This window comes from Lepidochelys kempii, chromosome 1 (genome assembly GCF_965140285.1).
Source record: "Lepidochelys kempii isolate rLepKem1 chromosome 1, rLepKem1.hap1, whole genome shotgun sequence".
In the NCBI taxonomy this organism is placed as follows: Eukaryota; Metazoa; Chordata; order Testudines; family Cheloniidae; genus Lepidochelys; species Lepidochelys kempii.
In genome coordinates, this window is record NC_136380.1 from 118,167,445 (window position 1) to 118,194,483 (window position 27,039).

Consider the following 27,039-nt stretch of genomic DNA (forward strand, 5'->3'; position numbering starts at 1 on the left):
GTTGGCGCCGGGCTGCGGCGACGCCGATCGTGATGGCCACAGCGGTGCCCATGATGTGGGCCGGCGGGAGAACGAGTGGCTCCTGGCTGAGCGGGAGTGGTTCCGGTATCCCCAGGACCAGGACCAGGATCTGGATGGGGACCGGTGCCGGTGTTCCCTGGACCGGGACTGTCTGCAGGAGTCCTCTGGGTAGGGCCGTCTCGACTCCTTCCGCTGCTGGTCTCTAGGTGGTGCCAGAGAGCGGTGTGCCCTTTCCGGTGCTTCCTCACGCCGACCCACTCCCGGTGCTGTGACCTCCTTCTGGGCAGCTGGTAACTGTGAGTCCACGGAGTTGGAGCTCGACTGGGACCAACTCCATGAGTGGTGCCGGGACACTGTCCTCGAGCAGCACACCATTGCTGGCTTACCCCTCGACGGCACCCATGGCATGGGTGCCGGAGGGGGCTCACCGCCAACAGCTCGATGAGGTCCTTTGCAGCCTCAAAGGTGCCAGGCGTGGAGGGCTGATCCGTTATGCCCTCGAGCCCATCGTCCACACTGAGCTCACTTAAGTCTGGGCTCGGTGGGGCTTGTGCTGCCGCGACCACCAGTGTCGGCGCTGGTACCGCAGCCTTCCTGTTCTTATCGGCGCTCAGGGCCTTGGGAGGCGCTGGCCTCCTGTGTGGGGAACGATGGCGCCTTCCTTTCGGCTGCGCCGGGGGCTGCACCGGGGAGGATGAGCGGTGCCGGGGCCTAGTCTGGCACTCTGGGACCGACAGTTTACGGTGCTTAGCCAGTGCCAGGTCTCTCAACGGCTCCGGGGCACTACGCACCGAGGATGCCCGAGCCAGTGTCGGGCGCTCCGGGCCCAGTGGCTGCAATGCAGCCTCCATCAACAGCTGCTTTTAACGAAAGTCTTTCTTTCCTTGTTTTTGGCTTAAACGCCTTACACATCCTACACCACTCAGTTTGATGTTCATCCCCCAGGCAACGTAGACACGAGTCATGGGGGTCACTAACTGGCATAGGTTTGCGGCACGTGGCGCAAGCCTTGAAGCCCTCATGCCCTGTAGGGGGTGCGGGAAGCCTCCAAGCACCTAATCACTTAAGTGTCCACAATAAAGGTATGTTAAGTAACTGATAACAGCTGCTCTGAAAAGGCTAAGGGACTGCTCTTCTGAGAGGGGGGAGGTTGGGGGGGGGCATTGCTCCAACCGCTGCCACAGACGGTAAGAAGGAACTGGAGGGGGTTGGGCCGGCAGGGGTATATATGCACGGTGTAGTGGCGCCACTAGGGGGGCCCCGCCGGGAGCCGCTAAGGGAAAATGTCTCTGATGCTCGTGCACGTGGCGTGCGCATACCTAATGTGGAATGGACGTGAACAAGCACTCGAAGAAAAAAGTACTAATTCAGGGCTCATCTACACACAGCTTTTGCAGTTACTGATTCATTAAATTGGGAGAAAAACCATTTCATTAAATTCATGCAATTGCCCTTGCACGGACATGGTTATACAAGTATAACTTGTTTTGGTAGACGTAAATTTAATGCACCAAACTATGTAGATACAAACCCCTTCATATGGTGTGACTGCATTCGTACTAGGTGTTGCACTCATTTAACTAAATCTGTTTTTCTACCAATTTAGTTAAATCAGTGCAAAACCTGTGTGGACAAGCCCTATTGAAACAACAGTACAGGAGCTGCTGTGTCCTGCTTAGAGGACCAAGGAATGGGTAGCTCCCCAGAACACTTCCATCCCAGCAGACAAGACATCTTTCAGAGTGCCATCTAAAAAGAAAGTACAAGGCATGATATAAGGGGTGTGGGCTGGGTGGGAGGTCCTGAACTTGGGTCTGTATTTCACCAAATGAAAGGTGGCCACCTTACAGTACAACAAACACTCGGCGTAACTGAAAGAGGCAAAATAAATCAGCATGGAAGTGTCCCACCCACTTGGAGCCTGGAGGACGAGTATCAAAACAAACATATTTAAACCTCAATATGTGTAAACCACTAACTACACAGTACATGTCTGAGAAATTAATTTGTAATTGGTTGGTGATAGGGATAAAAGAACAGACCTCATGTGACCTCCTCTGTCTGGAACCAAAGTAGCTAGGAATGATAATAGGTTCAAATGTTCCAAATGGGCATTCCAGGGCTGGACCCATGTTAGACTTTCTGCCACAGACCAATTGTGAGTGCTGTTACACATTACGTAGATGTTTGGGTCTGGAGCCTGAACAGCCAACACTTCTTTAATTGAATGCAGAAACAAAGAAAGACACCCACCACATCCTATAATTTTGTGCCATTGGCTTCTAAGCCCAAATTCAATGGAAGCAGAACCAATTCTGGCTCTAAGCTGACCCGCAGAGCCATACAAAGAATAAGTGAAGGACATGGAGTGATCTACCCACTGATTTTGGTATGAGAGCCAACAATCTCCAGCAACAACCCTAAGAATCCCTGCATTCCTTGAGAGACGGGGAGGGAATAAGGCCAGTGTCCTGACTCAGACTGCAGCAATGACACAGGATATATTACTGTACTAAGGAGCATGCCACACTCCTAAGAGATCAAATAAAGTTAGGGAACATACAAAAAACATAAACAAACCAGGAAGCGAACATGCTTGCCTACTTACCAAGCTTCACCTCTGCATTTTCTGTTAACAATACATTCTGCCCTTTGATGTCCCGGTGAATCACATGGTGGGCATGAAGATGTGCCAATCCCTTCATTTAAAAAAGGAAGACATCTAGGTTTAGGCTCTTAGCTTAGCAGCAACAGTCTCATAAAATGTCTGAGTTGACGCAGGAGACACACTTAATTAGTTACTCTGAGAGCTGTTTTAAAAAGAGCCCACCCCATTCTCCAGTGGCTCTTGGGGTCCTGTCCTGAATGCATGAAACATGATCCACAGTAGACTTCTGGCAGTGTGCCACCCACCTACATTTTCATAAGCTAGCAAGGAGAAAGGCTTCAGGTTGTGCACATACTGTACACAAATAAAGTCCAACATTTTAAGAAATTTTAGATGACAAAGTTTTAGATTTAGTTTTAGACGACATGAAGTTTCACACACAGAGTCACCCTTAGAAGAATGGGGAATTTAGAGTGGGAAATGAACCAACCCACCTATATTTTAATGTGAGAGATCTCACAAGAAGAAAAGGGGGTACACAATTTATGTTTGGGGGTAAAAGGATACTGGCAACAGACAACAGCACACTTGCAAAGTTACAGTTCTGTTGTTTAGCCTCCATAAATTTGATCTCTGATCATTCTCCTTCAAAACAGACCACATTAAAAAAAAAAGCATGATACTTTCCAAAGGAAACAAAACCTACTGGCAGATGGTGCTTTTTGTGGATACAGCACCTGGATGCATGCCCCAAAGCATCACAGTGTACAAGTCCTGTGGAGGGGAGAAGGAGCAAGACGTATGTGGTATTTTACTGTCTATTGCAATTTGTGGAGCAACAGACAAACGTCTCAGCAACTGACTTGATTTTGGTTTCTCTCCAGCAGTCGGTTTGGAAAATTATACTCTCTAGTGGCATCATCTTGCTTGCTCATGCTGCCCTCACATATTTTTAATTTTTTTAACGTTACAGTTACAGAAGGTTAAAAGAGCAGTAAGTTGCTGTAAAACAGTATTTTCTAACACATGTTCTTCATTAAAAACTCAATTTACCAGTTTGGTTATTCTTTTTTTAAACCGTTGGTAAGTATGACAAACAATACAGTTTGGAACTCCTCCTTGCAGACGTTATGCTATGAATGGTTAATGTCCTTGACATCATCTGCTGGGCATTAACACTAAGGTTAGATTTGTGTTCTGTGAAAATTAAGGCTTCTGGTTGCCCTGGCTTGGCACAATAATTTGCAAAGCCTCATGTCACACTGCACCAGCCAGGAAGATAGTCATGTGTTCTCACCTCTTTACATCTGATCATATGATAAAGTACATGTGTGTTTGGGATGGAATAGGAGGACAGAGAAAGGTCAAAGACTAATTACTTCTTGCAATTCAAATTTTGAACAGTCGCCCCACCACCACCTGGCATACAAAAATGCATTTTGTATACTCTCCCCTAGGTTTTCACTTGCACAAATCTTTAGCCCACTAGCTCATCTAACTTTCATTCTCTGTATTATACACTGAGTGTGGCTTCACATCCTTACCTGATAGGAACCTAGAATGTGAATAACACTGTATGTTGCACTTCAGAAAGAATTTACATAAAGTCTCATAAGTGTTGTAGATCAAATGTAACTTTAACATTGTAACATTTAGCTTGACCAATACTGAAGTCAGTTATCCATGTGACTAAAATACAGCTGCCATTGGGTATTCATGTCACCCACATTCCTATTTGCTAGTAAACAAGAATAAAAAATGTGCTCAAATGCCCAACAGCAGCAATTTGCACTACCGCTCAGAGTTAGGGCAGGAAGCCAAGATTCTTCTCTTGCTCCCTCATCTCCCTGAAAATCACTCGGCTGGAAGTGTACAAATGCACAACGATCAAATGTGGATTCCAGAAGTACTGATTTATATAAGTACCACTTATGCTTTTCTTTAACATAATTCCCTTAACTACAGAGATTATTATTGGAGCAATTCTATTCACATACTTTACTTAGGGTAAGGTTGTGAGGCTTTTTGCTTTTTAAATTAACCATGGAAAGCTGGACCAGTTTCACTCAGCGTAGCAATCAAATGCCAAATCAAGAGGCACTATTCACTTGTGGCAGTGGGAAATTGGACTTGAAAAGTAATGAACCAAAAATCTCCATTTTTCAAATTACTGTAGATGGCAGCCATCTTTCTAAAAAGTACAATTCTTTAGGCCATGTCTGCACTATCCGCTGGATCGGCGGGTAGTGATCGATCTATCGGGGATCGATGTATTGCGTCTAGTGTAGACGCAATACATCGATCCCCGATCGCTCTGCCGTCAACTCCGGAACTCCACCACTGTGAGAGGTGAAAGCAGAGTCGACGGGGGACCGGCGGCCGTCGATCCCGTGCTGCGAGGAAGCGAAGTAAGTGATTCTAAGTCGATCTAAGATACGTCGACTTCAGCTACACTATTCCCATAGCTGAAGTTGCGTATCTTAGATCGATTCCCCACTCACGTGTAGACCAGGCCTTAGTACTGTACTCCAGTAACAGAGGTGCCTAATTGAACACACCAGTTTGTATTCTGCCTTACGCGTGATTTGAGAACAGAATCATGTGTAAACATTAAGAGTAGTATTTTCAAAGGCATGCAGTATTGGCCTCGTTCAACTCCCACTGGCTTCAAGAGGAACGATGGTAAGGCCAGTACTGAGCACTTCTGAAAGTGTTAGCCTAAATCTCATTTTTTATTATGTAACTGCTGGTATTGAGGTGTTATATTAGTCAGTGTGCTACAGTGATATGGAAAATGGTTCTCAAACTCTAAACTGGTTTCTCATGACACAGTTATCCACTTTTCAGCAAGACTGCCATTGGAGTACACAGCAGCTATTCAAGGCTTTTATTCCTAGAAGCTCAGCCTAGACATCATTCTTGGGTTGTACCTGTGTTAGTACAGAAATAGGATTGTATTTTTTCCAGACACAACAGACTGTCTTCCTCACCCTGAGAATCTCTCTGGAGATATATGCTATCCAGTCTTCTTTTAAAGTGTTCCCTTTTGTGTTCTTCACAAGGTCTGTGATGGAGCCTGCTCCACAAAATTCCATAACAAGCTGCAAAAGAAACATAAGGACAAAGCCAGTATTAAGCAAAAAACTCACATCTGTGTACAGCAGCAAAAGAGCTAAGGGTACAGGCGCAGTGATGTTCAGTACAATGCTCATGTCACACAAAGACAATGGTCAAGTTTAATGTCTCCACATGGAGAGTGGATCCAAACCCAATGTCTCTATTATGACCTACAGTACCCCCTTGCTACAATGAACCCCCTTTCACTACAACCAACCCCTGGCTATTCTGAAAAAATGACTTGGAAACAGCTCCTCTGGCACGGGGCTGCGGTTGCGAGAGAGAGCTCCTTCAGCCCCAGGGAGGAGTGCACTGTCAGTCCCCCACCGTAGCCCCAGGCGGGAGGAGTTCTTAGCCCCACCACCACAGTGGTCAGGGCTGGAGGTGGAATCCAGGGACCACATTTGCTATAGCTCAAGGTTCGCTATTGCAGAGGGCGTTATAGCAAGTGTCTACTGTATATGGAATATGTCTCATATTGGTTAGCTCATCTTCAATGGCTGATTTCTTCTCTGTAATTTGATGCTGGGCATCTGGATTTTCTCAATTAACAACACCGCTCAACAAGCCTAGTGCTAAAGAGTTAAACTGATCACACCATCACATCCGTCTCCTGTATTTACAAGCGTCAGGAACAGCTATTGGTTTTGCATGCACAGCTTCCTGAGGGGCTGGATACTGTTACCCAAAGCAAACTCAAATGAAAACATTTAACATTAAAATATTTTCTACTTGTCCAAGCACTAAAAACCAACTTCCGTCTGTTCATAGCACGCTTAGAGATTTCCAATATTTGATTTAGAAACTAATGGATTTAAGGTATGCTGATTCTAAAACATGTGCATGCCTGTCTTACATCTTTCGCACTACTGAAAGCTAGATTCATCCTAGGTACTACATGTTTTAACTAAACATAACTATACACACATGAAAAGTAACTTACAAGACTCAATTTACTGTACGCTGTACAATAGTTAACTGTATTTTAAATACTTATCAGTTATCAGGGCTCAGAATGAAAATGTTACGTTAAGGGAAGAATAATGCAATGCAGATAGTGCTGATAATGCAGGTGGCTATGCTATGGACATCCCACACGCATTAAAGAAAAGAGAAATCATAAGTGCTGATTTATTTTCAAGGCAACATTCTCTTGCAGCTCAGTATCTCTGCCTCATTAGCAGGAAACGTGTTACTATCCAGCTGGGAAAGGAAAAAGTTACTTATCACAGAATCATAGAAATGTAGGGCTTGAAAGGACCTATAGAAGTCATCAAGCCCAGCCCCCTACACTGAGGTAGGACCATGTTTACGTAGACCATCCCTGGCACATATTTGTCTAACCTGTTTTTAAAAACCTCCAGTGATGGAGGTTCCACAACATCCCTTTGAAGCTTATTCCAGACCTCAACTACCCTTATAGTTAGAAAGTTTTTCCTAACATCTAACCTAAATCTCCCTTGCTCCAGATCAGGGGTAGGCAACCTATGGCATGAGCTGATGTTCAGTGGCATTCACACTGCCCGGGTCCTGGCCACCAGTCCAGGGGGCTCTGCATTTTAATTTAATTTTAAATGAAGCATCTTAAACATTTTAAAAACCTTATTTACTTTACATACAACAATAGTTTAGTTCTATATTATAGACTTATAGAAAGAGACCTTCTAAAAACGTTAACATGTATTACTGGCACGCGAAACCTGAAATTAGAATAAATGAAGACTCGGCACACCACTTCTGAAAGGTTGCCGACCCCTGCTCCACTTTAAGCCCATCACTTCTTATCCTACCTTCAGTGCACATGGAAAACAACTGATCAGAGTCTTCTTTCAGCAGCCCTTAATATATTTGAAGACTATTATCATGGCCCTCATCAGTCTTCTTTTCTCAAGACTAAACATGCCCAGTTTTTTTAACCTTCACTCATAGGTCAAGTTTTCTAAACCTTTTGTCATTTTTGTTGCTCTCCTCTGGACTCTCTTCAATTTGTTCACACCGTTCCTAAAGCGTGGTGCTGAGAATTGGACACTACGACAGCTGAGGCCTCACTATCACTGAATAAAGCGCGACAATTACCTCCCATGTCGATTTTTCCTTCCTAAGTCAAGTACTTTGCACTTGTCTTTATTGAATTTCAGATCAAGTCTCCAATTTATCAAGGTTGTTTTGAATTCTAATCCTGTCCTTGAAAGTGCTTGCAAAGCCTCCCAGCTTGATGTCATCTGCAAATTTCATAAGCAAGCTCTCCCCTCCATCTTCCAAGTCACTAATGAAAATATTAAATAGTACTGACCCTGGACTGACCGTGGGCCCAATTAGATATACCCTCCCAGTTTGCCAGCAAATCACTGATAACTAAGGCTGCAAGCCTGTCACGGACGTCACGGATTCCATGACTTTCTGCAACCTCTGTGAAATTCTGCAGCGGCAGTGGCCAGTGTGGCTGATCCCATGGCCACCCCAGCAACTGGATCCAGGGGAATACTTGAGCAGTGGCCAGTGCAGCTGGCTTCGGGGACCACCTCAACAGCAAGGCCCCGGGGGCAGCCCAAGTAGGGCCCCCCAGAACAGCGGGGCCCCGGGGCAGCTAATATTTAGTCAGGGGTGTTTATAGTAAAAGTCATAGACAAGTCACGGGCTGTGAATTTTATTTTATTTTTTTTTATTGCCCATGACCTGTCCATGACTTTTACTTAAAATACCTGTGACTAAATCTTAGCCTTATTGATGACTACTCTGAGTACGGTCTTTCAAACAGTTGTGCACCAACCTTACAGTAATTTCATCTAGACCAGGGATTCTCAAACTTCATTGCACCACGACCCCCTTCTGACAACAAAAATTACTACACGACCCCAGGAGAGCAGACCGAAGCCTGAGTCCACCTGATTCTCGGTGTCCTGGGCAGGAGAGCAGGAGCCAGAGCCAAAGCCAAAGCCAAAGCCTGAGCCCCACTGCCCTGGGCAGGGAAGGGGTCAAAGCTGAAGACCAAGGGCTTTAGCCCAAGCCAGGAGGCCTGTAACCTGAGCCCTGCTACCCAGAGCTGAATCCCTCCATGACCCCAGGTGGCGGTGCTTGGACTTCAGCCCCGAGCCCCAGCAAGTCTAAGCCAGCCCTGGCAAATGCCATTAAAATGGGGTCACGACCCACTTTGGGGTCCTGACCCATACATAGTTTGAGAACCACTGATCTAGATGGCATTTCCCTACTTTACTTATGAGAATATCATGTGGGACAATGTCAAAGGCCTTACAAAAAACAATATTTATTACGGCTACTGCTCCTCCTCCCCCGCCACAAATCCAGTAAAGGTTGGTTTGTCATTATTTGTTTTTGACAGATCCATGCTGGCTATTCCTTAAAACCCTATTATCCTCTAAGTGCTCACCAACTGATTGCTTAATAATTTGTTCCAGTATCTTTTGAGGTATCAAAGTTAGGCTGATTGGGTCAATCCCCTAGGTCCTCTTTGTTCCTCTTTTTAAAGACAGATACTATGTTTGCCCTTCTGCATTCTTTTGAGATCCCACTCGGCCTCCATGAGTTCTCAAAGATAACTGTCCCAAGATTGCTTCAGCTACTCCTAAAGTACCCTTGGATAAATTTCATCAGGCCCTGCTGACTTGAATACATCTAACTTATCTAAATATTGTTTAACCTGATATTTCCCTATTTTAGCTTGCGTTCCTTCCCCCTTGTTGTTAATGTTGTGTTGAGTATCTAGTCATCATTAACCTTTTTAGTGAGGACTGAAGCAAAACATGCTTCTTGATATGATTAGTTATTAGCTCTCCTCCTCTGCTATGTATAGGACTGTTAACCTATGCCCTGTTTTGCCTTTGTAACAACACTACAGGGGTATAGTGTTGATAGGTTTGAAATGCTATTAACTTGAAACATGCTAAGGAAAAGTAGAAAACATAAATATGAGGGATATTAGGCATTTATGAAGTGTAAGGCCTAGTGTGATGTTTGATTTTTAGTTATCCAAAGTAGGCCTCAGGACTTAATCACAGCACATAAAGTTGTGCCTTCTCATTCTGCATACAAACAAGTTCACAGCAGAAAAACAGGTACACTGCATGCCTGCAAAGTTACCTTGATATAGCAGGACAGTTGGGGGCTTCGGTAATATTTTGTAACATAGTAACTAGGCACCTAGACTGCCCTGATATTCATGATTTAGTAAGAAACTGATTGACACAAATTGCTGAGGTCAGTGATCAGAATTAGAATTATGGTTATCTGGAATACCACATAAATAATGGGCAGAAATAAAGGTCATTATGATCACAGAAAGGGTCAAATATGGGCACGTATCTGAAAGGTCACATAAAGGATGAGTATAAAAGATCTGACTTTGTTCCCTAAATTTTGGGTGTATCAGGTTCCTGAAACAGTAGCAACTGGTTCATGACCTGCTTTCTTTCGATGTACTCCACTGACTGAATTCTTCCGGCTTTGTTTTATATAATGTTTAAGGATATGTGAGTATGCTATCCATCCTAAAACCTATTTCTCTGTATGCGTTATGCTGTTTGGTTATATTAATGAGCCGACTTATTTGGATGTTAAGTGAAGCTTATGTTTATATTTATCATCTCTGTTGTCTGGCACATAAATCCTGAAACGAACAACAAACTTCTGTGTAGCCACCTGAAAGGGAAGAACCTGTGCTAAAGAATTAACAATCCTAGTATACACACTAGCAATAATTGATCAGGCTACAGGATCTCCACTTTACTTCATCTTTCTCTTGCTCCCAATGTATTTAAAAGAACCTTTTAGGTCCCTTGCTAAGTGTAACTCATTTTCTTCTTCTCCTCCTCCTCCTCTTCTTCTTCAAGCCCTTCTGATTTTCTCCCTACATGCTTGTTATATCCTTTTGTACTCCTCCTTAGCAATTTGTCCATGTTTCCATTTTTTTTTTTAATAGGATTCCTTTTTGACTTTCAGGTCATTAAAGAGCTGCTGATGGAGTCATATTGGCCTTATTATTCTTCCCATTTTTCCTTTGCAAAAGGATAGTTTGCAGTTGTGCCTTTAATATGGTCTCTTTGACAAACTAGCAATTATCCTGAACTTCTTTTTCCCTTAGATTTTCTTTCCATGGGTCTTTACATATCAGTGCTCTGAGTCTGTTCAAGTCTGCTTTTTTTAAGTCCATTGTACTTACTCGGCTGCTCTCAGTCCTTCCTTTCCTTAGGATCAAGAAATCTACTATTCCACAATTGCTTTCAACCAAATTGCCTTCCACCTTCATATTCATTACCAGTTCCTCCCTGTTGACCAGAATCAAGTCAAAAGCAGCTGTGCCCTGGTTACTTCCTCCACTTTCTGAAACAAAAGGTTGTCCCCAATACATTTCAAGAACCTACCAGAAATTTTGTGTTTTGCCATATTACTTTTCTAACAGTTGTCTGGATAGTTTAAGTTCTCCATTACTACCAGGTCTTAGGTTTTAAATATTTCTGTTATTTATTCTAAGAATGCCTCATTCACCTCCTCTTCCTGATTTGGTGGTCTAAGTAGACCCCTACCAGGATGCCACCCCTATTTTTTTTTGTTACCCCTTTATCTTTACCAAGCTACTTTCAACTGGTCTACTTCTAACCTCCTTTTGGACCTCAGCACAAGTGTATATATTCTTCCATGTACAATGCAACACTTCCCTTTTTATCCTGCCTGTCCTTGCTGAACAAGCTATACCCCTCTATACCAATTATCCAGTCATGAGACTTATCCCATCAAGTCTCTGTGACACCAAGTCATTATTTAGCTTACGTTCTAAAGCTTTCAGGTCTTCCTGTATATTCTGCCTACTCCTTGTGTACAGACATTAAGATTTTCATTGTGAATTAAACATTACATAGCAAATTAAACATTAATAGCACATTTTAGCTTGATTTTCTGGTTAAGGCTGCACAATCAGCCTGTGTGATTTATAATAAAACCACCTTCATAAAACACCACATTTCATTAATGTTGTTCTCCCAATATGATCTTTCTGTTGTCCTCAAATTATAACCAAAGGGAAAAAGCCCATGAGCATGCTTGGGAAACATCAGCTTACCCACAATTGGTCATCATGTCCTGGGGGACTTTTCTTAATGAAAGCACCGTAATAAGTTGCAATGTTTCTATGATGCGAATATTTCTTTAGCATATTTATCTCCAGTTTGATTTCTTCTTCTTCATCCTTTGGAACAAAACAAAAAGCACGTATTTTATATGACAAATACATTATTTATCTCTTGTCTCACATGCATGGATAGATATAATGGAAAGTTCAATTTATATCAGCAGCATGATCAGTAAACACAATCTGGCTTCATGCCACAGAACTTCAGTGCTTATTGGGAAAATTATCTGAAACAAACATTTATTCTCCAGAACTTCAGTAATGCTGAAAGGAAATAAATGACTGAAAAGATATACACATAACTAATTTCGATTCCATGAAAGATTCCTATAAGTAGTGTTTTGAAACAAAAGTGTTTTGGAAAGACCAGAAGGGTTCACTTATCAAAAGTAATGGTAAGTAGGACAGTATCTCTCTTCAAAGTTATTATAAGCATAGAATTTATAAAAAACAAAACAAAAAAACTTGCTGACAAGCCTTCTAACATGACTCGCAGAAGGCAATTCAAAACTAGAATGGATCCAAAAAGACCCACCCTGAGTTGGTGGGTGGGGGGGATTTTCCCCTTCTTGAAACATTTTTAAAGTTGAAAAAAAATTGACCAGTTATATTAAAATGCCACAATCACTGAGCTGAACAGGTTTTCACAGTTGAAGTGTGCTTTCAGGAGTGGGTTGGATGGAAGCCCATCTTTTGCAAAGAGCAGCAGACAGAGTGGGTCTGCATCAGGAAGACAACTTGGGAACTGAGGAAGTTGTCTCACTTATGTGAATGAGTCATTTGCACTGCTCATTAGAGTTCGCTCCTGCTCCATATAGCCATAGAGGAAGAGCAAGTGCATCAGGAAGAGCATGACTGGGAGTCCAGCATGTAAACAGGATACTATACACAAAGACAGAGGAAGGGGTTTCACTCCCTTGGCCAAGCATTCCTGCACAGGCGAAGAAAGGCATCTGGTTTTCTCCAGACCCAAACTGAGCAGAATAAGAGGTTTTCTGCAACAGATAACAGTACACTCAGCAAATCACTGATTTTTTTGGTTCGGTGGCTGAACCACCACCCCCGCAAAAAATGTGTTTTGTTTGAAACCAAAACTAAATGTTTTTCATTTTTTTGTGAAGCAAAACACTAAAAACGTTTGGTTGGAGTGAATGAATATTTTGAATATTGTTTCAAAGCAACATTTAAAAAAACCTGATTTGAAACCAAAGCGTCAAACGGGCTCATTTTGACATTTCCAAAATTTGTTTTCAAGGTTTGTCTCACACAAAACATATTCAAACTGAATTCAGCCCAAATTAACAAATAGTTTGGTACTCCAAAAATGCATTTCCAGGAAAAATGCCACACAAATGTAATCCAGCTCTACACATAACGCCTTAGAGGCAGCTCAAACCTGGGGGCTGGAAAGGGTTTAAAGAACAGGTAGGGTGCATGATGTGGGAGGAGTAGGGTGGCTTTGGGGGTGAGATGCAGAACACATGCAGGGGTGAAAGTAACTTAAGGGACTTACTGGTACACAGAGTTCCCAGGGTCCTGGGGGGCAGGGTGGGGCGAGGGAGGTCAACCAGAAGGAGCAGGGCTGGGGCCAGACTCCCCCAGCCAGCCCTTCAGTGTTACTCAGCCCTTCAGTGTTACTCAGCCCACTGGGCAGCAATTTAAAGGCCCCGGGGCTCACCGCTGTTGCCGCTATCGCTACCCCCTGGGGCTCCAGCTGCTGGGCATGGTAGGCCCCAGGCCCTTTAAATTGCCACCAGAGCCCCAGGGCAGCGGCTGGGAGCCCCAGGGCTCCAGTGGTAATTTAAAGGGCCCGGGGCTCCCGGCTGCAACCACTACCATCGGGCTCCAGCATTGATTTAAAGGGCCTGGGGCTCTGGCTGCTGGCGCGGTAGCAACGGCCAGGAGTCCTGGGCCCTTTAATCTCCACTGGAGCCCAATGGTAACGGCGGTGGCTGGGAGCCCCGGGACTCCGGTGGTGATTTAAAGGGCATGGGGCTCCTGGCCGTTGCTACCGCCGGGAGCCTCTGGCCCTTTTAAGTTGTCAGGCCCTGGGTAAGCCGCCCCTTTTGACCCCCCTCATCAGCGGTCCTGCCAGTACGGTCTGGTCGGCTGTGTACTGGCTCTTACCGGTGCTGGACCGGACCAGACGGCTTATTTTCACCTCTGAACACATGGCTGGAGGCAGTATGGGTGGAGGTAGTATGGCTGTCTATGGAGGGAAATATTAAGAAGGAAGAGAAAGCGGGAAACCTACTAGTGAGGAGAAACAGCTCCTATCCTATGCTCCTATCCTAACCAACAATCACCCTGGAGTCCTTTTAATAGACCAGGGGTGGCCAAAAACTTCAGCTCTTTTACAGTTAAAATGCAACTTGTGGAGCCTCCCCATTGCCCCCTCCATTCTCTGCCCAGACTTTGGGAGGCGGGGGGAGGAAGAGGAGGGGAGGAGGAGGCTTTTGCTCTGCGGCAGGAGGTGGGACTAGGCGCTTCTGCCAGAGACAGCTAGTGCCTACCGGGGGGAGGGTGTGCACAATTTAAAGGCTCCCACCCAACAGCTTGAATCATGCCCCCGCCAAGCATGCCCCCCTCTTACCCTCAGTGGCCCCTCCCTGCTGCTCCCACCTGTTTGCCACTGGCTCTCCCCTCCACCGCAGCTCCCAGCTTGCTGGCTCCTGCAGCTGTTGTGCAGAGAGGGGGCCTGGTGGCACCATGTGACCGAGGGGGCCAGAAAACCCTAGCAAAAATCTGAGGGGGCACATAGGGTTACATGCCCCCACACACACATTGCCTCTGGCTTCTGCCCATGTGGGAGGAGAGTCTCGGGGCTTCAGCTTCACGGAATGCACCTTCTGGGGCTCAGGGCTTCGCAGGTGTGGAGCTGAAGCCCCAAGCCTGGGCAGGCACCTCCCACAGGGCTGAAGCCCCAAGCCTCCCCTGAAGGGCTGAAGACCCTAACCTAACCACCCTGCAGTGGGGATGAGGCCATGAGCCCCAGCAGGATCTTGAACTTCTGAAGATTGGTGCATGTGGCTGGGAAGGTCAGTAAGTTTGGCCACCCCCTAATAGAACAAGACAGTGAGTGGCCTAGCTTTGTTGGTCTCAATCACTTTGCATTCTAATACACTTCAAATTTACAGGGGAAAGACACCTGTAATGAGAAACTAAAGCCTCAGTTTGACTGGAGGACAAGCTAACCAACAGCCCAGCAAAATTGTTGATTCTTCCACAGTATCAGCCACTGATATGGGGAAATTATCAGCAAATTTCTTTGCAATCTGTAAAATGCCTAATAGTTAAAGTATACTATTCACAACATGTGCAGGTGTCAGGTAACAGAACACTCTCTATATATTAACCACACTGCTTTAGCTTCTTTCTTAGCATAAAAGGAACCACCACTGCTCGAAACAAAAAGTAATTACTTTATGAATAAATGTTGTCCTCCATATTAGTCTATTTTAATTATTAATCTGGGAGAACCCGAAATGCACCACAATTAACCTGTTTTTATCTTTTCATTAAGTTTTCTTTTTTAAAACATGTTTTGTAAGTGCTGGGTATGTTTAGAACTTTGTATAAAATATAAAAATGATATGGTGAATCAGAGTCCTCTATAAACATTGTTCCTGTGAAAGAACGATCATTTCATCATTTCTAACTATGAGGCATGATGTTTGAAGTAACTGGACTCATCTGCTATTTGGAGTGACTTCTGATACATGAAAGTTCTTTTGTATTCTTTTGTCTAATCCACAAAAACACAACAAACCTTGAAATACAATGGACAGGCCATGCTGAAGGCTGGTCACACATATTTATGGTCATAGGCAAAAAGACTTTGCTTACAAAGGATATATTTCTCAAAAATAGTATTTAAAGAGACTCTTAAGTAGTGCAGGTCTCAGTCCTGCTCACAATGATTTTAACAGAAACAGGACTGGCCCCTCAGAGCTATGGTCGGGGTTTCCATTCCGTCTAGTAGCTTTTAGGAATAAATCTAGTGACATTTTAGAGGGACAAAAGGAAGGTTGATAAAACTGGATAAATCTAGCAGAGTGCAGGCAGACAATGCACTATCAGTTATCCCATTCCCATGCAGTTGTGTCAATGCACTTCAGTCCCTGACCAGCAGCAGCCGCCCTGCTTTTCCATGTCTGGGCCTCTTTCTTAATAATAACCACCAATCATAATGCAATACGACAAATTGTTAAGACTAGTTTCCAAGTGACATTTGTCCACATCCCAAAAGAAAGACCATACCATATGGTTTCCATCAAATTTGAACTCTGGATTACAGAGGTGAACAACTCTGGTGCTCTAAGCATCACCAAATCTTTAAAGAGGACTCAATTTTTCCCCACACTTAAATCAATAACCTTGTATGCCATTAAATTATTTCTTTTTTGGTGAGTTCGCTGTTGGAACCGATTCTTTATACTCCGACCAGTGCCCCCTAATTACTTGAGATAGACTATATAGGCAGCTCAACCTAGCAATTTAGGAATTTGTGACTTTGGTCTTTAAAGCGGACAACCAAGTTACTCTAATCTTCCATTATATTTCATCATTCTTTGTCTACTAATTAACTAACTAATTACACGTACAAAAGAGAAAGAAGCAATGACAATGAAAGATAATAAAAGGTACGGAGTCACTAAGTTATGGTAAAGTAGTGCAGCAAGCGTAAGTCTGAAAGGTATTAACTTGCCTGGCAATATCGCAGGTTTTTTTAAAAATGTGACAAAGGCCTTCCAAAATCTGTCCAGAAATAATCAGACCAATTCTACCTGCTAACAAATCTATATTTTTCTGTTTGTTGAATATTTAAAATATGTTGGAATACAAATAAAAAATAAAAAACTTTTCTTCCATCGACCTGAAGGTACAGACAATTAAAACGGGATATCATACATCGATGAATATTACTCCTGGGGGAATTCTATGCCACTGCGCATGTGCAGAATTTATGTCCCCCCGCAGATTTCTTTGCTTCCCCACAGAAAAATGACTTTCTGACAGTGAAGCAAGGGGAAGCCACAAGAACCGTCATGCGCCCCTCCCCAGCAGTATGTTTCAGGTGCCCAAGGCAGCCGGCAGAGAGGTAAATCACTGTGGGGCAGGAGACGCACGACACAGCTCCCTACCCTGCGCCGGGCGCAGCTGCTAGTCCTGGCTGGGCTTGGGAGGACAGGACTTCCTCTTCTCCTGTGCACAGCACCTGGGGCTGGGTCAGACCCACCCTCTGATTTCGCCCCAAGCTGCAGGAAGCTCCGCAAACTCTCCCCCCCTCTCACCCCCACACACCCCTTCCTGTACCCATTGCTCCTCAGCTGCAGAGGGAGGGATCTCTGCACAGGGATCTGCTCCCCCATCTACCTAACCCCCATGCATCCAGACCCTCCCACCGATCCTCAACCCCTCGCACTCAGAACTCCACTCCCTTTGCACCTGGACCATCTTGAGGAGCCACCCACACTGACACCCACACCTCCACCCCACCAAGCCTCAGTAAGTCACACCTGGATCCCCACTCCACTGAGCCCCACTCCCCCAGTATTTGGACAACCCCCGAGCCCTCCACACTCAAACCCCCCTGCTGAGCTCTATCCCCCACACATTCAGACTCCTCCCCCGCCCCCAAGCCCCAACCACCTTCACCTGGACCCCCCTGCAGAGTCCCATTACTGTTGCACCCAGAACACCCTAACAAGCCCCTGTGCATCCAGATTCCCCCCGCACTTGGTTCCCCCACTGAGCTGCCCGCACCCAGATTGCCCCACACAGAACCCTCTCAACCCATACCTGGCTCCCACACACACACTAAGCCTGCCTGCCCACAGTTGGTGCACCTGGCATGGAGGGGCAGGGCCCTGGGGTGTTTCTGCAGCAGGCCCAGTCCATGCGCTGTGTCACGGGTGGGTGTAGCCTCACCACTGAGTCTGTGTCTGGGGTGGGGGGAGCTGTACAGTGATCTCCCATCTCCATGCTGTCTGTGGCCTGTGCTCCCCAATGCCATGCTGGAGCCTCTGCGTTTATTTGGCAAATAAAATTTGCAGAATTTTGCAGAATCTTAAAATATTGTGCGCAGTTTTTTAATGTTTTGGCACAGAATGCCCTCAGGAGTAGATCATCATTAAAAACAATCAAGTACTGTTTAAGGCAAAAAATACATAACCATTTAACTATATTTGCTCACTTGAATCTTAATTCTGAGCATTACAATTTTTTGAACCCAAGGATTAATGCGTCAGCCTTTAGGTTTAAATCATTCTTTGGCTGCAAGTACAGTAAAACCTGCCCTCAGAGACCACCTGTAAAGAGAGAACTGTCACGAGCACCTACGTGCAGAGGCCACGGAACACCTCCGCTCCCTGGTGTGCAAACCTTTGGAGAGAGACCACCTCTTGCAAGACCCCTTTTGCTAACTTCCATGAATGGTCGCTCTTGGCAGGTTTTACTGTAGTACATACTTAGACCCCAATACTGCAGGTGGTTACAATGTGTAAGCATTTGCTGGATTGGGGCCTTAGACTGTAAGCTCTACAAGGCAGGGACTGCATATGTTTGAACAATGCCAAGTAGGAAAATGGGACTAAGGTTTCCAGGTGCCATGGCAAGACAAATAATAGTAAGAAAAAGTGGTGATCTCATCAGCAGAGCTAGTTGCTAATTTTCTGACTACATGTTTCATCAAAAAAATGCTAAATTTGTCACAAGTGAAATTGTTCATGGGAAAGGATCACTTTTGACCAATCTCCCGATTACAAAACTTTTTTTGGAAAAAAGTTTAGAGGCCATCAAAACATTCCACTTTGACATTTTTGAAATGAAAAGTTCCATTTTCCCATTTAAAATCACTTTTCATTTTGAAATTTTAGTTTATTTATATTAAACAAGGTTAAAAATAAGAAAGTGCCAAAATCTAAGTGAAATGTTTTGAGTGACCTAATCCAAAAAGGTTTTTTTGGTTTAATCAATTCATGAAATTTTTTGAGATTGACTTGTTTGTCACTGTTTAGATGGGAAAAAAACTTGGAAGTCTCTAAAGCTCTCACAAGACAGGAAAACTATTTCCCACCCAGCACTACTCATTAATGCATGCTTCACTGAAAGGATATTTTGTAACATGACTGGCAACATCTGCGCAGAAAAGACCTGGGGCTTGAACAGAAAGGTTGTTGTATGTTAGGATTAAGGTGCGTTGAAAGCTGGCACTCCAGGCTATACTATATTCCTTGCAGTTACTACTTCTATTCTGTCAATTTCCAGAGACCACTGGTCACAAAGACAAAGAGTAAGTTTAAAATGATTGCGAAGAGAAAGTATCCCTCTCAGGAAGCAATACAAGGCTACATCCTATTCCTTGGAAGGCAGAGGCAGCTGGTAAACCCCACTTAGTGATTTTATGCAGCTGGCACCAATTACCACTGTAGGCCATTATCAGTGATACAAACTCTCAAAGAAACATTCTTTGTCTCTGCCTGCCACACCACTGCTCTAAGTGTTTTCACTTACACATTCACCAGCTGTTTGTGACAGAATGTCTGATTACTAGTAATTTTTGCAGTAAGCTATATTTTTGTAAGAGGTGCATGATTAAATCAAGTGGACTCCTCTCCAGTTTTCATTATTTAAACTACAGATATTACTTTAACATTTTACGGCCATTTAGTATCTCTAGGAATTTCTAAATATAGTCATTCTAACAAAGGACCTTGTCTGTAAATTGATTAGTGGTTACAACACTAGTTATGCTGAGATCCAACACAATACAATAATACCATTTCTCAAGATTTAAACTCATATTCATCACAAACAAACAGAATTCGGACCTTTATCTGTAATAACGCCATCTGGCGGCCACCATATACCTTGCACTTGGAAATTACAAAAGTTTTTGTTCCCTTCCCAACAGATACTCTGTGTTAAATGCATTATTAGCAAACCCAACAGATATCTAACAGTATGTTTATTGCAGTATGTGACTTCCTGAACGTCTTGCTAAGGCCCAGCATTGTGCAGCTGACCTAGAAGGCAGAGCTGCACAGCAATTACAGTTGCCTCAAAAACCACCCGTTGAGCTGTCCTATGTTATGATTCTATACTCCTAAGATAGGGAAAAAACGAAAATATTTTTGAAACATCCTGCATGTTATGGCAATACCTGGTCTATGAAGTGAATGATAAACCACATCCAGGCAATCTTGCCAACAAACCCAAACTGCTTCAACATGTATCACTTGATATCATCATCACAGCAGCAGAATGGCAACGCACTGACCTAGTGTCCTGGACGGACTTCATAAAATAAGAATATTCTTGCTATGGCAAAACCAGCGCTTCACTGGAACTGGCCAGGACACCAGGATTGTTCTTCACAACCATATGCCTGGGCACTTTTTGCTTCAAGTTTCTATCAAATGGGTTAAAAATACACAGCTGCATTCAAAACAGAGGGAGCCTTTTCTACCCTTGGGACAGTGTTCTCTTTATTGTGTGTTGAGGGTAGAGTTCGAGGCAGCCATTGCAGAGCAAGTGAGTTGAAAACTCCTGCTTTACATCCACAGCCTCACTGATATCATTGCAAGTGAAAGGTAACTGGACAAGGGAGTATGACAGATGGCTATGGTTTTTAAAGGATTTTCGGCAATGCCTGAAGCAGCCTGTGCAAGCAGCAATGTGTGAACACAGGCTGGAATCGTTTGCATGAAAATAGGAGCCAAAACCACTTAAAGACAATACTCATTTGTTGTCTACCTAAAAGGACTTCCTCCCCTATTCTCTATGTCTAGGATATTCCCTCTTATCTCATTCTGCCTCCGGCACCTTTGTTACTCACTGCATGACTTGTATTAAGGCCACAACTGAAAGAAGCTATGTAATGTTAGGGGTGCATTGCAACTGACCTTATTAAGACAAAGACACTACAGTATCTGCAGAGGGAATCAAGAAAGCAACCCCTCAGGGCAAACCCGTTCAAAATATTTCCCAGGTTGGTGCCCTGATTCTTGGTCATGGTTACTTAATGTTCCACTTCTCAAATGCATATTTATCTCATCTGTATAATGTAATTGTCCATCTTCATCACATCTGTATTATTTACACATTAGATAAACTAGCCTTTAACTTTCTTGAGCTCCCACAAAATGTAGAGTGTTTAGTACTCTTCTTACATTACCATTACTTTACATCACTGTTACTTGTATTAAAAATATTTGTTCTTGCTCTAAAATAATATTTCAGATCTTCAGACCTACACGATTACAGGAAAATTCTAGCTACAGGATGTAAAAAACAAGACTGCAACACAAATGAAAATTTCAGAGTAACAGCCGTGTTAGTCTGTATTCGCAAAAAGAAAAGGAGTACTTGTGGCACCTTAGAGACTAACCAATTTATTTGAGCATGAGCTTTCGTGAGCTACAGCTCACTTCATCGGATGCATCCGATGTTGCATCCGATGAAGTGAGCTGTAGCTCACGAAAGCTCATGCTCAAATAAATTGGTTAGTCTCTAAGGTGCCACAAGTACTCCTTTTCTTTTTACAAATGAAAATGACTTTCTGACTGATTTTCCTATATGGGGGAACCCTGACAAAAAGAGATGTGGTTGCCATAAAGACAGATTTTTCTTGTGCAAAAAAAAAGTTAGGAGGCATTTCTGTGCTCAGAGGAAGGCCAGCTTTGACGCAGAAGTAAGCTGGGAAGACTAAATATGTTAGTGTGCATTGCTGCTTCATGTCACACAAAAAAACATATTAAAGAAAAGTTCATGTGGAAAAGTGAAGCACTCATGTCAGGAAGTGAAAATGCTGCTGTAACCTTAGCTCTGGCTAGGGTTGCCAATTTCTTAATCACACAAAACTGAACACCCTAGCCCTGCCCCTTCCCCGAGGCCCCATCGCCGCTCACTAGGAGCCAGACCTGCTGCTGGCCGCTTCCGGGGCGCAGGGCAGTGCCAGGACAGGTAGGAACTAGCCTGCCTTAGACCCGCAGCACCGCCAACCAGACTTTTAACGGCCCGGTCGGCGGTGCTGACCGGAGCCACCAAGGGTCCCTTTTCCAGCAGGCGTTCCGGTCGAAAACCAGATGCCTGGCATCCCTAGCTCTGGCTTTGTACATGCATTATGATATTCTATAACTAAACAAGCAATTTAAAAATCATTTCCACAAGACATCTGACTCATTCAGTGTTCACGATATAATCAGCGAACAAATCACACAGTGCTCAGGGATCAAGGTTAAATAGATATTTTTCTCCTTACTGTTCGAAATATGGCCCAACGTATCATATGCTGTAGCCATCCAACTCATCCACTGAATGAAGCAATGGTTTGGCTTTACTCTTTACATTCCGGCTTTGCTCACTACACAATCCTGCCTCATTCACCATCTAGCATCTGCCATGAATGAGGCAGAAACTATGAAAACAAAAAAAAAAGTATGTGATCATGCAATCAAAGATCGTAACAGAATGCATACCATCAAAGAGGCAGAGTTAAGGCTGTGTGGGCAAACTAACTTTGCCATTTTCTGTATTTTATTTAGTAGCCTTATTTTGGGGGAGGTGAGGTCGGAGGTATGGGAAGGTATGGAATTTTTGTAAAGAAAAATTAAAGTCCACCATGTGTAATTATTTGTTAGACAGCAATGATGGGGCTCTGTACTGCAATTCATGGAGCCATGTGAAATGCGAAACCCACTTGAATCCCAGGGTGCAGTCACTAATCTCTTGCTTCTCCTCCCCCCAGCAGCATGACTGACTCATTGACTGTGCCAACACAGTCCTATACATGTTAGTTTCAGCACAACTGTAAGTGGTAAGGGGCTGGAAGCCATGGCACTGCTATCGTCCAATTTTAGAAAATGTCATCTTCCCAATGACAATCCACTAACATGAGTGTTTGCTGTGTAATTGGTGAGCCACATTTAGGGCTTACATGTCCATTCAGTCTCCATACCTAATCAATCCATGCTCTCTCTTTGCAGACTTCAGTATCCTTTGCGTGCCAGCCATGATGGTTGGTGCACTTAGCCACTAACGAGTACCAACCCTTTTCTCAAAGGCCACCAAATAGCCACTGGAAGACTTACAGAGAGATTGATTACTACTAACCTGAACTGGCTTCAAAACCACAGACTGGAGGTAAAATAGCTTTGTATCACATTGCTAACCACTTTGGCCATCCAGCTCCAAAAAGTCTGATCGGGCTTTAATTAAGCAAATACTCCTCGCTAATATTTCTACACTAGCACTTTTGTCGGAAAAACCTTTGGTCATTCAGGGGTGTAAAAAACCACACCCTTGACCGACGTAAGTTACACCAATGGAAGTGCCGGTGCAGACAGCTCTATGTCAGCGGGACACGCTCTCCTGCCCCCATAGCTATCGCCACTCATTTGTAGTGGTTTAAGTATGCCAGCAGGAGAGCTCTCTCCCATCGGCATAGAGCAACTACACAGGAGACTGTACAGCGGTGCAGCCGCATCAGTGCAGCCGTGCCACTGTAAGGTCTCCAATGCAGACATAGCCTAAAACGTTGCCAAGGCTCGGTTTCTCCTTTAAGTGTCGCAAAGTACAACGGTAATGCTGACAACTGGGGCGCTGTGTTAGAAAAATGGCTTTAAAAAATAAAAACACACGTAAAACATTTTGTCTCCAACCTGGCAATCCACTTAAAGAGTAACACTTCACTTAACACACACTATGAAGAAACAAATTTAGCACTTTTTTTTTTTTTTTAAAAGAAGTCCTATTGAGGTAAACTGCCAGAGATGATAACATCTAATACACTGCTAGCAAGTCTCCAAACATCTAGGTAACAGGTTGGTGTCGCTAACAGCCACGTTTAATACTGACCTTCACATACACCCTGGTTTATACCCAAAGAGCAAAGTTTCACATACGGAGACAAGCTGTAACCACCACAGGTTCCTTAGCCAAGGTCTAGCTTCAGACTATAAGGAGCCTTATTCAACATAGGATTTCTTTAATGAAGCAGCCAGGATATGTAAATTATTAATAAAATGGACCTCAAAAATCTACACACCTCTCCACAAGCATGACTAAAGGACACAGTGAGTAAGTGTACTTACTAAGAGTCTTAATTTAAAAGTAATCTCAGCCCCTTTTTGGATGTTCTGGTCCAATATCCCTCCAAATTTTGAGTTTTTGATTAAAAATTCAATTTTCAATAGCCCCTGGAAATGTCTAACATTTCATCAATATTTCCTCCTCCCCCCCCAAAAAAACAAACAAACCCAAGCCCCACAGCAAGTCCAAACGTTCTTTAAAATTTCCATTACATTTTTTACCTTTTTTTGACCACAAGCAGCATTTAGTAAGAACAGTTCCGCCCAGATTATGTTGCAATAGCATCTATACGACTAGATTAGGGCTGGGAGGGACACACTGTACAATAAGCACTATACAAACACATGGGAAGATGCCAGCCTTGCCCCCAAGAGGCTACCATCCAAGAAATGGGTTAGTGGCTGTGGTGTTGGAGAGGGTTAGTTTAGAAGGTGACTGCTATGCCTTTTGACTTCTGCATGCTTCCGCACAGGACTGCGGGAAAGGACACTGTGGCTGTGCAGAAGCCCCTGACACTTTTCCTTGAGAGGAGTGTCTCTCATTGCAAAGGGTAAAAATGAGCCTGAGAACAGATCTACTGTTGGTGCCCTCTTATCTTCTTCTGTAGCCTGACTGAAGCCTTCTGTCAAGAGACACCTTTGAGAAAAAAGTTAAAGAGCTGAGTTAGTCTGTGTGAATGAACTATGTGGCAGAAAGGAAGCAATTAGAAAAAAAAGACAGGCCGAGAGCAGCTTTGCTGCAGCAAAGATTTCTGCTCCAATTGCTTGTTCTCATAAGAAAAAGGATCCACGTACGTAACCCTGAAGGTTATAGAAGCAGGAAGAAAAGGAGTGCTTGTGGCACCTCAGAGACTAACAAATTTATCTGAGCATAAGCTTTCGTGAGCTAGGTATTTTCCACTGAATGCATCCGATGAAGTGGGCTGTAGCTCACGAAAGCTTATGCTCAAATAAATTTGTTAGTCTCTAAGGTGCCACAAGTCCTCCTTTTCTAGAAGCAGGAAGGAATACATCTTCTAGGCTCAGCAGACTGTATTTTATCTTTAGAGCCTGTTTGTACTTGGAAAATTAACCATTAAAAGGGAATACCATTATAGAATGATTTACAACTGAGTGACAAGATGATTACTCTATCAGTCTAGTATAATTATTAGACCTAATCACTCCAGTTATAATTTACCCTCAGACAATCAAGTCACTTGATTCACTGCTAACATTTTCTTCAGCGTATACTAAATGCTGCTCACGCGGACAAGACACACACTATCTCAGTCAGTGACCATAAATGTGGCCATCAGAGAAATGCATTCAGGGATGGCAGTCCATGTCAAGTTTAACCTTATGTTTGTGCAAACTCATCAGCACGGTGGACGACAAGAACAGTGCTGAAGAGGTTTTTATCCTGTGCCAGACGGAGAACAGCCAGTAAGGTAGGTACATGAGCATGTATGCGTGTGCCTGCCTGCTAAGTATATAAATTGGTTGCTGAGGTTTTGCTTTTAGTTGATACATCTACACTGGGTTGCTAGATATGTATTCAGGCTGTGTACTTTACCGTACAAGTAAATGTGTTTGGCATTTCTCCATCATGTACAAAATCATTTTCATACAGCTGCCAGCAAAAAAGAACTATATTCTTGGACCAGATGTTTTTGGTATCGGTGTTGCCAAGCATGCATGGAAACCACACAGCTGAGTTGCTTTGGGAGAGTGAATTAACAATGAACAGAGTCACAAAATGCTAGTGTCCATCTATCAGACATGACGTCACAGCCCTGTTAGAGGCAAGAGAGCTGAAGACAGCCAGCTAATTACTGTACCTGTTTGAGAACAATAACTCTTCCCCTCCTGTGAATAGAAATAAAGGCAGCAAATATTTCTAGAAACATTATACCTCCAAGGCTTTTTATAGCCCTAGCTGAGCAGTTGACAAGGAGGCTGTGATTAACAGCTAAGCAAGTAAGTCTGGAGAACATATAAACAGGCCCTATATCAAAACACAAGTTTGTTTTCATCACGGGGCTGTGAACAGGCTTCCATTTATAAAACAATGTGTTCTAGTTGAAAATTGGAGCTGCTGTGGCATTTCATTGCCCCACTAAAAACAACAGGAGTAAAAACCAGAGCTGCCAGGGCAAATTGCTCCTCAATCCACATCCTGATGAACAGAAAGGATGGAGCCTGAGAAAGAAAGGCTTTGTGGTGAAGATGCTAGCCCAAGGCTTGGGAGATCTAGGTTCAGTTCCCAGCTCTGCTCACAGACTTCCTGTGAGACTCCATACAAGTCACTTCAGCTCTCTAACTCAGTTCTGAAAATTGGATCATAACTTCCTTCCTCCCAGCATTTGTCCATCTTATCTCTCTGGACTATAAGCAATTTGGGATGGGGACTCTCTCTTATGATATGTTTGTACAGCATCTAATGCACTGAGGCCTCTAGATGATACTGTAATACAAATAAACTATAACACTGCTCTTTGCAATGGTGGACTCAGTTTTATAGCCAGTTAGCAGCAAAGTGACGTAACGGGGGGGTGGGGGGAAAGAAATACTCACCTGCAATAGAATTGAAATTAGGTTCACCCAGCCCACCAGTAGAGAAACTCATTGACTCATCCCACTCTAAACAAACCATGAAAATTATGGCAGAATGTTGAAAGACCAGACTATCCTACACTGTCCAAAATAAAAAAGGCCAAGACATAAAACTTGATCCATGTCATGATTCTTGTATATTTGGGTGCTACTTCTGACAGCACAAGAGGGGGGAAAAGTTGAGTCTACTAGAAACTGTTTTGGTCTTTCTCTTCTTCTCTAAGAAAGATAGTTCAGGCTAAAACGAGTCCCAGCAGCCTGCTGTTATACATCACACCCACAGACACTGTCCTAGCCTGTAAGTGTCAGAACATGATCATTTATAGCTCAGCTGCCTCCTGTTCTCCATCTGACTGAAAACATATGCACATATTTGCACAGTCACTTCCCAAGCAGATTGTTTTATGCTTTCAACGGCAGCATTATTGTTTTTCAAATGAAGTCACAAAATAGATGGCCTTCCC

The 27,039-nt window shown here is 43.7% G+C and overlaps 1 protein-coding gene across 4 annotated transcripts in view; it reads right to left on the reverse strand.

The window, feature by feature from the left end:
- MAP4K4 (mitogen-activated protein kinase kinase kinase kinase 4) overlaps positions 1 to 27,039 on the reverse strand; it is a 239,111-nt gene that overhangs the window by 85,306 nt on the left and 126,766 nt on the right. For all 4 annotated transcript variants that reach the window (XM_073351753.2, XM_073351762.2, XM_073351771.2 and 1 more), the window contains exons 4-6: positions 11,820 to 11,945; positions 5,620 to 5,730; positions 2,630 to 2,720 (exon numbers count right to left, since the gene is read on the reverse strand). In XM_073351753.2, coding sequence (XP_073207854.1) covers positions 2,630 to 2,720; positions 5,620 to 5,730; positions 11,820 to 11,945 — 328 coding nt within the window. The remainder of the gene's footprint in view (positions 1 to 2,629; positions 2,721 to 5,619; positions 5,731 to 11,819; positions 11,946 to 27,039) is intronic.